At 35.2% G+C, this 12919-nt stretch overlaps 1 protein-coding gene across 1 annotated transcript in view; it reads right to left on the reverse strand.

Annotated features, from left to right (window-relative positions):
* LOC136987492 (LDL receptor repeat-containing protein egg-1-like) overlaps positions 1-12919 on the reverse strand; it is a 117827-nt gene that overhangs the window by 15582 nt on the left and 89326 nt on the right. Inside the window, exons 13-14 of the mRNA XM_067285225.1 lie at positions 8411-8538; positions 8242-8340 (exon numbers count right to left, since the gene is read on the reverse strand). Of these exons, the coding sequence (XP_067141326.1) occupies positions 8242-8340; positions 8411-8538 (227 nt within the window). The remainder of the gene's footprint in view (positions 1-8241; positions 8341-8410; positions 8539-12919) is intronic.

The raw sequence follows: 12919 nt of genomic DNA on the forward strand, positions 1-12919 counted from the left end.
AATAGCCAATGAAATAGAAATACATATATACATAAAATTAAGATAAAATACAAAGAAAAAAAACCAAAATGAACATAAAACCTTTATCAAAATTACTAATTATCACTGGTTTTGATACTTAGGCAATTTCTTAACCATGTATTTTTACACTGAGAGAAGACTTTTATAATCCTTAGTATCCAAACAGCCTTCTTCTAGCTTACTTTTATTAATTTGAATCTTTTCTACAAACATCGCCAATGTTGGAAAAGAGAAGGGCTTGATAACAGTTGCCTCGTTCCACCTCACCACAGTGCCCTGTGGCTGTGCCATTTCTGACTAAACCATGGGTGAGAGTTGTGCCTTCATAAAAGAATAATTCTCTAGTGCTTCTCAGTTTTTCTGTTTTAGAATTGCTAGGCCTAGTTTTATGGCTAAGTGTGTCTTTCTTATACAGTTGTACAGGATTTTAGGGCTATTTTAGGGTTAGCTCAGTAGTTAGGCTTAGCTAAGCTAATCCTAACTTTTTAGGTCAATTCTATTCTGAAAGTTTGTGCTTTTGTTGGCCTCTGAAGTTGGGAAGAAGAGAGAAGACAACACCAGCAGCCATCTTGTGTGTGCCTTGTTGTTTCGATTACCCTTTTGGATATGTGCCTGATGAGTGATATTTCTCATCTACTTTTGGTTTGGGGAAGACCTGCTATCTAGTAGACCAGTTACCCACCAACATCAGCCATTTTCTGCCAGCATCTTTGGATACAAAAACTATTTTGGATTACCCTATTGGATAATAAGCCAGTATCTACCTGGTAAGTACTTTCAATAATTCAATTAATTGTAAGGGGACGATTTTTCCCCAATTTCCTACCATTTGGGTCGACGACGTTACACTAATGTGGAGCCAACATTTTTGAGCTTGGTGACCTAGTTTCTCTGACTAGTGCGGGGTCCCCATTTTTGGTATTCTACACGCGCTTGACTTGTAGTGACGTGCTTTGCTATTTTTTTCATGGATCCGTGCACCCTACCAGAATTTCTAGACCTGGCCTATCAGATAGACAAAGGTTGATGACGTCAAAGGTTATTTTGTGGACAATATAAACTGACGTTTTTCCTCGGACATTCATACTCGTTATATATCCAACCTAATACATTAAAAATCATAGACCTTGCAGAGACCACCATCAAGGCCATCTGCCCACCAGGCCTTCTGCCCACTGTGCCCTTTCAGCCTTTCAGCCACCAATGATAAATTGCCTCAAGTGCCCACTCCTAAGAAAGAATAGGCTTTGTTAACCCATACTAATGCTAAAAGCACTATTTCAGGAGCTTCTATGTATCAGGACACTCCTGCTAGCAAGGGATTAAGGTTCCCCATGGTTATGGAGCCTGTGATCACAGGTATGACCCCACCAATGCGCATCCTGTTTCCTTCAAGAACTGATTTCACCTTGGATCAGCATTCTTTCGAACTAAACCGAAAATTGACCGAGATTACTGACAAATTAAATGGCCTTACTACCAGAAACAGCATTATTAGGAAAAATATTAGCGACATATTAAGAAAATTAACCCAGGGACCACCTGAAGGACAATTAGATGAAATTTCTGGTAAGATAGGAAAATTAATTAATAATGGCCCCATCCAGAAAATACTTGCAAATCAAATGTATGTTCAGGAGAAAGTCGACAAAATCCATGCTAGTAACAGCCTCCCAACTGCTACTCCAATCACCTACAGCACTGCTTCAATCATGCAAGGTCGTTAACCGCAAAAAGTACCAAAAACCTGAAAACTGCTATGGCAAGTACAGAGGTGCTGCTTCTGTACCATAATAGTAGTGACACGAGCTGTAACAACCATAGAAAAATTATTTATGATCGTATCAAGCCTGTCTTAGCTCAATATTGAAATTGAGAAACTACAAAATATAGAAACTGAGGCCTGGCCATCGAAATTAGGAAAGAGTCTGACACACACAAATTACAGAAATTCATTGAGGAAAATAACTCTCAGATGACGGTAAAAAAGTCGAGAAACGATTTCCAAACCTTATAATCTACTCTTTTCCAGTCCAGATCACTAGAGAAGATCTATCCCAACTCTTCTACAGTCAAAATTGCCATGATAAAATTTGCCATGGGCAGACACACCAATGGATTCACTAACTGGGTGAACAAGTTTCACCCAACTTGAAAAAATTCATGCTAATCCTTGGTAAAGTCAATCTGGAATGGTCCAGATGCCGTGTGGCGGATTTTTGCCCTGTCATGCAATGTTTCCGCTCCTGTAGATTTAGACACACATCAAAAAATTGAAGCCAGCCAACAGTCACATGCAGCCACTGCACGGGCGACTACTCATACAAAGACTCTAATAACAAAGGTAAAACAGCTACCTGCATCAATTGCAAGCATAAAAAACCGGCTCCACTGACTACAACGCATGGGACAGCTCCTGCAGCATATACCAACGTATCAAGACCAACCTTTTAAAACAAACCGAATATAAAACAACACCCTAATAACCCTATTAGTTTTTCTACAGTTTAACGCAGGTAGAGGCATCGCTTCCACCTCCATTCTCACATCACTCATGAATTCCTACAATACTGTCTTCTGTCAGTAGTCCTACTGCAACCGCAACAACCAAGCCTGTCTTCCTCATAGCTGTACCGTGCTTAGGGGAACTGCTGACTACCCCTGGGACATTACTATCACTGTCAACAATAATCTTTCTCTTCTTCACCACAAGGCCTTAAGCACTGAATACCGTTGTACCGTCGTACTGTTGTACCGGAATCTGTTGTACCGAACTTGTTACCGACAACTAAAGATTCATTATGATCAATTATTACTGTCCTAAGGACATAAGCATTGAGCAGATCCTGAACAACATCCAAGACATTATGAACCACTTTTCAGATGCCCATTTCATACTCGCTGGAGACACCAACGCCCACTCCTCTACGTGGAGGGGGGCAAAAGGCTAGACAATTGTGGCTGCACCCTTCAGGAGTTCTTTGCTCGCAACAGCTTGCTTGCTGCTAATAATCCCTCTTCTCCACCCACCTTTACATCTACAGAAGGTTATAGTTGAATTGATGCAACGGCCTACTATCTGGGTTGCTACCCACGTATCAACAATTCGAAAATTCTCGAGGACAGCATAGACAGCATTTCCTTTACCATTGGAAACATTCATAACATCTCGCATTCCCGATCTAAAAATAACATCAACCGTGTAAACTGGAAACATCTGCCAACGTTTCTTTTGATGAATCTTGTCGACTACAGCTGCGACAACAGTGATGAAGCTCAATGCCGCATCAATGAGAATATTGACACCATCAACACCGCATGTAGTAGGTATATTCCAAAGTTTCTTGTTAATAACTGCAAATCTGTCCCATGATTGTCCCCCGAATTGACGAACCTCAGAAAGGTTAATATTCGCCTTAGGAAAGAGTAACAGAAGTGCCACGTGCTACCCACTCGTAATTTATACAAGTAGTGCTATTACCAGCACTGGAATACCTATAAGAACAAAATAAAAAGGGCAAAACGTGAGTTCTGGAGTAAATATTGTGCCGAGGCTGCAACAAGCTCATTGGGCTTTCTAAGAAGGCTATGCACATGTGAACTAAGGAAACATCAAATTTATTACTTTCGTACTGCAGGGGAAAGCTTTTTCCAGGTGGCTGACAGAAAAATCGACAGCTATTGCCTAACTGTTCCAGATGATCATAACACAGAAACCCAGAAGTGATATGTAACAACATCCACACCGAGATCCACACCCAGAACTCTCCTCATATCCAATTTCATGAAATCGATAACGCTTTCAATATCTCTGTAATCGTATAGCCCCTAGACATGACGACATCACCCCGATCTGGCAAAGAACATCAGGCACATCATTCCACACCATCTGACTGAACTCTACAATGGTATTTTTCCGGAGACATGGAAATATGCTAGAATAATTCCCGTTTCAAAGCCTGGTAACACAGACGTGAGTACACCTATCTCCCTCTTACCCATGTTAGGCAAAGTATTTTAACGCTTGTTAAACAACAGACTCAATTGGCATCTGGAAACTAATTCCTATCTTCATGTTTCCCAATACAGATTTCGGTCACAGCTGTCCTTGGAGGATGCAATTGAAAACGCTGTAAACAAGATCAACAGCTCACTCGAGAAGTATCAGTATGTTCTGGCAATAAACCTAGATATCGCTAAAGCTTTCGATTCTGCCTGGTGGCCTAAGATCCTATATAACTTGAAAAATTTCAATTCTCCTGTCAATATCTATTACACCTTCAGAGACTATCTTCATAACAGAACAGCAACTTTGCAGTATGGAAACCACACAGTCTATAGAAATGTTGTCCATGGCTGTCCTCAGGGATCCGTATGCGGCCTGTTTCTCTGGAATATTACTTTCAACTACTTCCTGTCACAAGACTTTGGCCAACACCACATCACCGCCTATGCTAACGACGCCCTGGAACTTTTTGGGGGCCGCTCATGGGCTGCTCTCGAGGACCTTGGCAACAGAGTCCTGGAAACATCTTAAAGTGGGGTAATAACAACAAACTAAATTTCAATGCCAAGAAAACCAATGCCATCGATTTTAACAAGCCAGGGCAATTTAATATTTACCTTAGAATGCCCACAATAAAAATGGACGGTCAATCCATCTCCATGAAAAAAAACAATCAAATATCTAGGTATCATTGTGGATTACCGGCTCCTCTGGAATGCACATACTGGATACATTACTGACAGAACTGGGAGGATCTTCACTGCTTTTGCTGGTATAGCAAAATAAAAAAACAAATGTTGGGGCTGGCCTCTGAAATCATGGATGCCATATATAGATTTTCGTGCCTATCATCACATACGCTTGTGGCAGCTGGAGCTGGGCCATGCCCAATGTACACATTCGACAGGAAGTTAATTGCTGTTCAAAGAAGAGCTCTCATTTATATCACCAAGTCATATTCTATCACGCCAAACCAGATAATAGCTAAAAAGCCCCAATCAACAAATTCATTATGTCCACCACCAGTCTCTGGCATCTAAAGCATGGCCGAAACATCAACAGCAATAATATTACCATCGACAGTCAAAAGCTCGACTGCAACGTCCCTCTCGCCCATTCCAATCATCCAGCCATCCCCAGCAAAATAAAATTCACACAACCTAATCATGCCGACTTGGAAATTTACACCGATGTGTCCAAGGCAGGCCTCAACGTTGGATGTGGCTTCATCGTTCTTCGTAAAAACACAGAAATTGTTTCTCGAGCACTACAGGCTGGGCGACGAATGCACTCTACAACAGGCAGAGCTCTTTGCCATCTGTATGGTTGTAAAGTGGTCAACATCTGATTGCATAAACTCCACTGTGGCCATCATTTCTGACAATGCCTCCTCAATTTCCCTCCTTCACAGCTGCTCACGCCATCATATCGTTATGGATATACAATACCATATTTCCACTGCCAGCAACATAATATATATATTAGACTTGGGCTCACCAGGGTAATGAGCGGGCTGATGCCTTGCCAAAGTGTGCTGCAATCAACTGCAACTTTCCTACCACCTATGATAAAATAACCATCAACACTGTAAGCACTTTCTCTGGAAGCATCTCCTCACTACCTGGCAACGGGACTGGGATCAGCAATTTTACCCCATTACAAATCACCTTACTTTTAATATCAACAATTTCATCAGCAGCAAATGGTACTTCTCAAATCATTGCACAGGTCAGTTCCTCACCAACCATGGACGTTTTCATTCCTACCTGGTGAGGTTTCACAACTCTACAACTCTTGACTGTTCTCCGTGTGGTGCAGAAGACAGTTCACTGCAGTACCTCTATGACTGCTCGATGTTGGAGCTGGAGAAGCACCATCCTAAGCTTATCACGGAGGCATATGATAACAACTGGCCCAACGATTGCCACGAGATCTTTGACAACAATGAACACATATGAAGCTTTCAAGATACTCATCAACAAATATATTGTTTGCTCTATGGTGCCCGCTCTAAACTGAACCGCACTCCTGCAGTTCTCTTGAGTGCACCCTTGTTTGTTGTAAATATCTTTACCGTTCTGTTCTTAACACTCGGGGTAACTAGTGAAGAAATTTCTGCCGAACGCCTGTTGGGGTCCCACAGACACGAGAATAAAACACTACATTATATGGCTTGTAAAGATAATTTCAATGTTATTTTAATATATATATATATAATAGGTTTATTACGATATATTTAGAATAAAACAATCATTGATTTACGTGAAATATTTACTCACATGACTACATAATAAAAAACATCAACTTTTATGTTGTAACAAAAATATTAACTTTGTTTTTCTAGAAATCATGATGTAATTTCATTATAATTTAAGTATTTTGGGTTCATTTTAATGGCACTTAATATAATTATTTGTTAAAGCATAAAATTAAGCTTCTTCAGCTTAAATTTGAAATTGAGAATACAGGCATTTTTCCCATAGGAATTTTGCATGTTTCGTGAAAATAAATCTGGACCATTCTTTACAGACGCTCAGTAGCTGCTTAGACGTTTATCTACTGACAACGTAAACGTGTTAAACATCAAACAAACACAAAAAATACGAATTTTACAGAAAAAATATTACTTACACTTTTGCAACGCCGCGCGCTTGGTGGGGTCTGTGAGGCCCAGGACTTATTTAAACACATCTTGTTCGCAGAATATCGCGCGATGAACTGCAAATTTTGTGTGGATGGCAGGAGAATAAAGAGACCTGAAGCTACTAATAATTTTAAGTCGCTAACGCAAATATTAAAATAGTTATAAACTTTTGAAAATAATTCGGGCCACTGAGACCCCACCAGGCACCACGAGTGGGTGCCTGGTGGGGTCTCAGAGGCCCGAATTCTCTGGCGACTAACCCAGGCCTTAAAGATAGATGATAAAAGCTATGTTAAACCAGCGTATCATAAACTTCACAGATTGTTTTCAATGACGAAAGATGGTACATGTAATTGGGCGTCGGCATTGCAAAACCTGTTGGATCAACTTGGTTTTTTACTTTTTTTATGACTATCTTATAATCCTCATTTGAACGATGTTATCAACTGCTAATTATAAAACTTTACTGTGAACAAAGTATACAGGAAGACTGGCCTCTTTTAGAAAAGAATAAACACTTCTGATAATATTGTCGCATTAAAACGACGTTGATGTGTGAAGACTATTTGCTTATAGATATAAATTATTATGTTAAACGATTAATTCTTTATTTGAGATGCGGTCAAAATTAAATCCTAAGCTATAATAGCAGATTAATAATAGATCCTGAAAAAATAAATAGTAACCTTATTATGCAAGTACACGAAACTTGGGAGTATTTCTCCTTTGTGTTAAAGTTAGTGAGATAAGTGTTTACTGAGGTATAAGTCTTGGGTAGATATTATTAATGTATCGTGCTTTTCAAAATCTGTTTATTATTTCATGTTCTATTTTGTGTTATTTTGTATGAAATTATTAACTTGTTAAATATTATCATTATTTCTGTTTCCGTTACCTCCTTGTAACGAACTAATCTAAATACTTGTACTTGTTTTGACTGACTAATTGACCGATTGATTCATCATCGCCCAGGGCAAATCGCTGAACCTAAAGAGGTGAAATTTGTTACACAGTTAGTCTACGTCATTAAAACGCACAATAAGAAGAATTTTTCGAAATCCCCCATGCAGGAGGGGAGAGGGAAAGCATTAAGTCTTAACCTGACAAACGGCTTTTACTGTACTATTTTAGATGAGATTTTTTGTTTTCAGCTACGTTTAGTCTTCATTGAGTACTTAGGTGTATTAAATTCATAACATTTCAGACATTGTTATAAATATTTTTATACATTTCGAATTTTTAACCAAATGTTTGAACCGTTTCAAATTCGAATTTGTTTTTGCATATTGGTTCGATTATAGAACGATTGTAAATGCTCCAGAAAATTGATCAAATTGAAAACAGTACATTTGATTCTCGGCAGTTCTCATTATTCTCAGCGGTAGGTGTTATAAACAATTACTATGGTTGTTGAAATACTGAATATAAATACTTGCAAAATTCGCGTGGGCGAAGTAGCGAGTAACAGCTGGTAGTTCATACAATAAAACATTGATTAATTAATTGATTGATTAATTGATTGATTAAATCTAAAGAAAAGTTTTTGGAAAAATATGAAAATTTTTCTTACCTCTTTGCAAATTATATTTTTACAAGAAATATCAGTAATAGAAAGCTTTTTGTTGATACAAGTTACATTTTTACAGTCATTGGTATAGTGGTTTCCTGGCTGAAAGAAAAACACTTTTAAAATTTTGTATATTATTTCGTTTAAACTAATAATGTTACTCTGTAATTACAGGATATACTATTCCATTTATTACGCAAGGACACTCTTTATCGCGAACGCACATTGTTCCATTGCACTTTAAAGGGACATCACCATTGCAAATTTCCTGGCATGATGTGTTATTCAACTTTCGGCAAGCTGAAAATATAATGCGAATCTTGTAATAATTATATATATATTTCCACTAAAATATTTTGTACATTTTTTTTCATAAATAATTATACAAACAACTTATATTACGCCAGTCTATACTTTACTCTAAACTGAGAACAGATGCCACTGACATTTACAAAACACCCTTTCTTTTCATTATATTTTATTATTGCAATTAGCCCAATTTACAGTACTGTTATCCAAATTTGTATTTACCAACATACCGTTATTTAAATTTATATTATTTTTATATTTTATAATTATGAAATGTTCTATAACTATTTTCAGAGTTTCCGTTATTTTTACTAATATTTTAATGTTCTGTTTATTGCTATCAAACCCGTTTTTTTTCCAATGTATAAATATAGGGGTGAATTTTCATGCTTAAGGTTCATAGCTGCTTCGTGCTCTTTTAGCTTACTTTCAAAAAGCTTTCCTCTTTCCATCACATGTCTTCCCTATTTTGCACAATAAGTTGTCAATTTTTTACTTTGTGTGAATTTTCATCAATTATTATTTGTCATCTTAATAAAGATTTTTCTTCAAGCCGATTTACCTGTTACTTCTGTGGTTGTGTAAAAGGAACCAGAAAAAACTAGAAAATATTCTATTTTTGTAAATGGTCTCAACTTCAAAAAAAGAAATAAAAATTTTACACTGTCATTAAAATCGAAAAATTCTTTTGTTTTTCTTCCTGCGACTTCTCCCTTGATAAATTATTATCTGAACAAGAATAAATAATGGATTAGGTTTTAAACCTAACAAATTATTGGACACATCACAAAAATGAATGAAAACAGAAAAATTAAGACTTTAGTTTATGGTATTATGGATGAATCCAACAAAAGAGGCAGACCTTATAAAGAATGCACTGATGATGTAAAGAAGTGGTGTGAAGAGAATGTATGGAAATTGCGAAAATCGGCAATGGATAGAGAGAAATGGAAGAAAATATTGTAAAAGGCATCAGACACCAATGAGAAATGAGCCCAGGGATAATGATGATAATGATGATTCGATTAAAACACTTTCATTTCGAATCAGAGAATTTTCTCATCTTTCTTCTTACCACTTTTCTCTCTGGGTAATTAACAGGTTTCCAAAGTAATCTTTAAATGAAACTTTGTAAGATAAATAAACGTGAAATAAATGCAATAATTAAACTTTTATAATTTTTAAAACATATAACTTTATACGTTTATGAGCGTTTCTATTCAGTGTGAAATTTATATAATAATGAAAAGTATAATGATATAAATAAAATTTGATATTACCTTATGAACTATAAAAAAATATATACATTTCAGAAGATAGTTTTAAGTTTATAAAAATTATCGATAGTTAATTAAAATTATGTTACTGTTATTTTAAAAAATTAGTTAATGTCTTGTGAGAACTTATTCTGTTTAAATAACATAGTAAGCTTGATCCAAATGTTTAAATTAAAAAAAAAAAAAAAAAACAGAATATGTCACCAAAGCATAGAAGACGTCCAAACAGTATTTATATTAAATACTTTCTTCTGACAAATATTAAAGATATTCTAATTTGTAATCTTTAATATTTGTCAGAAGAAAGTGTTTAGTGTAAATACCAGCTCGGTTCGTAAGTTATGTTTGACATGTTATATATTACACTATGCTGCAGATACATGTATGAGCCTTAAGCCACATAGAAGCGATATTGAGTAGTAGTTATCTCAATTTAGCAGTGCTTGTTGCAGTAATATCGAAAGCATTCCATCCTATTCTCTTTTTCGTCACAGAAGAGGATGCCACTATTTAAGATGCCCTGTAACGTCTGGTAAGCAAAAGGTGCAAAGAAAAGTTGGATATCAAGCTGACATACAGGATATCACACAAAAGATAAGAAATATGGGATAGAATATTTGCACAATAAAGTGTTTTCCACCAGACTATTCTTCTATCTTATCTAAAATCTAATCATGACGTTTCAAAATTGATAAGATTTCACGCCATTATCCTCTTTATTAATTTTACTACTTCACTTTGCCATTATTATTACGCTATTCAATGTATTAGGTATGCTAACCATTTAACAAGATATTCCTTTCTTTTTTTTTAAATTATTTCCTCAATCTTAACTTCAAATAGAAGATATCCTGAGTCATTATCAATTGTATCTGTATTTTTATTTCCTATACAGACTGTAAATATGCTTTGATTACTTTTCCCCCTAAAACAGATGCTTTGATATCGGTTTTTCTTTTGTCATAACAACTAGTTTTACATCTGACAGTAAGAAAATCATATTTGAAGAGAAGATTTTATTAGAACTTCCGAAAAGGTTACAGCAAACTAGAGTAGGAGCGATCTGGTTCATTTTTACTCGACTGGACAGAAATCGAAAGAAATATCGTATTCGAAAGTCATTCATCTTCGGAACAGGAAGACAATCTAGAAACTCATGACGTATATACAGATACGAAGTAGGAGGATGATGATTACAATAAAGTTGGAAGCAGAGAATAATGTGTTCCTTCACAAGGTGAAGTATCTTTTTTGTGAGTAGTAATTCCTCCTGATGGTATGAATATAATTATTTCTGAAAGTAAAAAGAAAAAAATAAGATAATTATGCACTTACCCAGTGCTATTGGAAATGCTAAAAATTCAAAATGTATTATAGATTGCCAGAATCTATTCAAGAGTGAAAAAATTTTAGATATTATTGTGTATTAAACAAAAAACAAATAATAAAAATATTTAACCGAATTATTACAGTGAGTAAAAGGAGGATTTGATGGATTTACTTGAAATAAGATCTTTAATAGGAATTCTGTATTTATCCGGTTGCGAAAAGTGAAGAAATGCCATTTGAAAAAACGGTTGACAACACAAAAAAGAAAATTAAAAATGGTGAAGAGTGTACTGTCAAAGAAAAGATTTAGATTTTTACAACAAGATATAAAATTTAACATTAAAGAAACGAGAGAATTATAATAAATATTACTAGCAGTGCGGCAGATTGTAATTTTTTCACGAAAAAATGCACAAAAAATATTCCTTGTTGGAATATCGCACGACTGACAAGAAGTTGGAAGCCTTCAAAGAAAATGGCATATGACAATAGTTTATATGTTTAGCAAACGCAGCAAATACTAAATCAAAATTTTCATGTTAGTCTACCTTACATGTTTTATACGTATATTTTAGAAATTTATTGCGGGAAACATCCTAAAGATTTTTGTTTTAAATAAAGGTCACCAAACTTTTTTGACCATCAACCCCCTACAAATTTTCCAAACCTCATATCGACCCCTAACAAAAGTTTCTGTTATAAGCAAAAAATACCTCCCACTATTTTAATATAAATTTTTTAATTTTACATTTATTGTATATATGTTAATAATAATTTTAGTAACTGACAATCAATCAAACAGATAAGCTTGGTGATCCTTAGCAAGACTAGCAATATTCTGTTCAAAATTTGTAAGTTTCAGGCTTTACATTAACCCCAAATAATGTTTTATCGACCGCTGGGGGTCGATATCGACCACTTTGGCAACCCCTGTTCTGAATTATGTTTAACCTAAGAAGTAGAAAAATGATTAACGATTCAATTACTTTATACAGAAAAATATAAATAATAGCAAGTTTTGTTTTAACAGAAATTTATCACTAGTATTTTACATCCTGGAAATAAATCAAACAAAAAAACTATATTGCTTTGTCCTGTATCTATAACAAATTGCATATATAGTCATAATTATTTGTCTTCCTTCGTAAACCTGATAATTATACTTTACGCAAATATATAGTATAATAGCATAAAGTATTAAAGAAATATATTAATACTAGCAGATAGACCCATCGCCAAATTGCTCGGGCAAAAGTAACAATAGCGAAGATTAAGAATATTACATTATAGTCAACCTTACTTTTTTCACATAATGCAAGAATTGGGTCTCTCCTGTTTTCAGAGTAATTAGAGAATTTTTAGATGGGTCTAAAAATATGTTCGATTTTTCGCAGAAACGAAAAAACTGCATCTGTGTCTTGCTTTCTCTTAACACTTCTATTGTTACTTAACCTCTTAACCAAGAAACAGTCAGACGTGGTGCTTGCTACCACTTACTTGTGGAGAAGAAGTGTGGAAGATTTTTAAAGAATTTTCCCACGCGTTTTTCTTGTTTCCATTTAAAAAAAATATTTTTCAATCTGTTACATCTAGTAAAGAAAAATCTTTCTTTACTGTCACATAATTTTTCATATGTGAATTTTTTTGCAGTAATTTTTTGCTAATTTTTTTTCAAATTTATATTAAATTCGTTTGTGATTTTTTATCCGTTACGATTTTTCAAAAGTTTTGAATTTCTTTACAATTTTATATAATTTTTTAAAGTT

The sequence above is a fragment of the Centruroides vittatus genome, unplaced genomic scaffold (assembly GCF_030686945.1).
Source record: "Centruroides vittatus isolate TY-2023 unplaced genomic scaffold, ASM3068694v2 scaffold_2342, whole genome shotgun sequence".
Lineage (NCBI taxonomy): Eukaryota > Metazoa > Arthropoda > Arachnida > Scorpiones > Buthidae > Centruroides > Centruroides vittatus.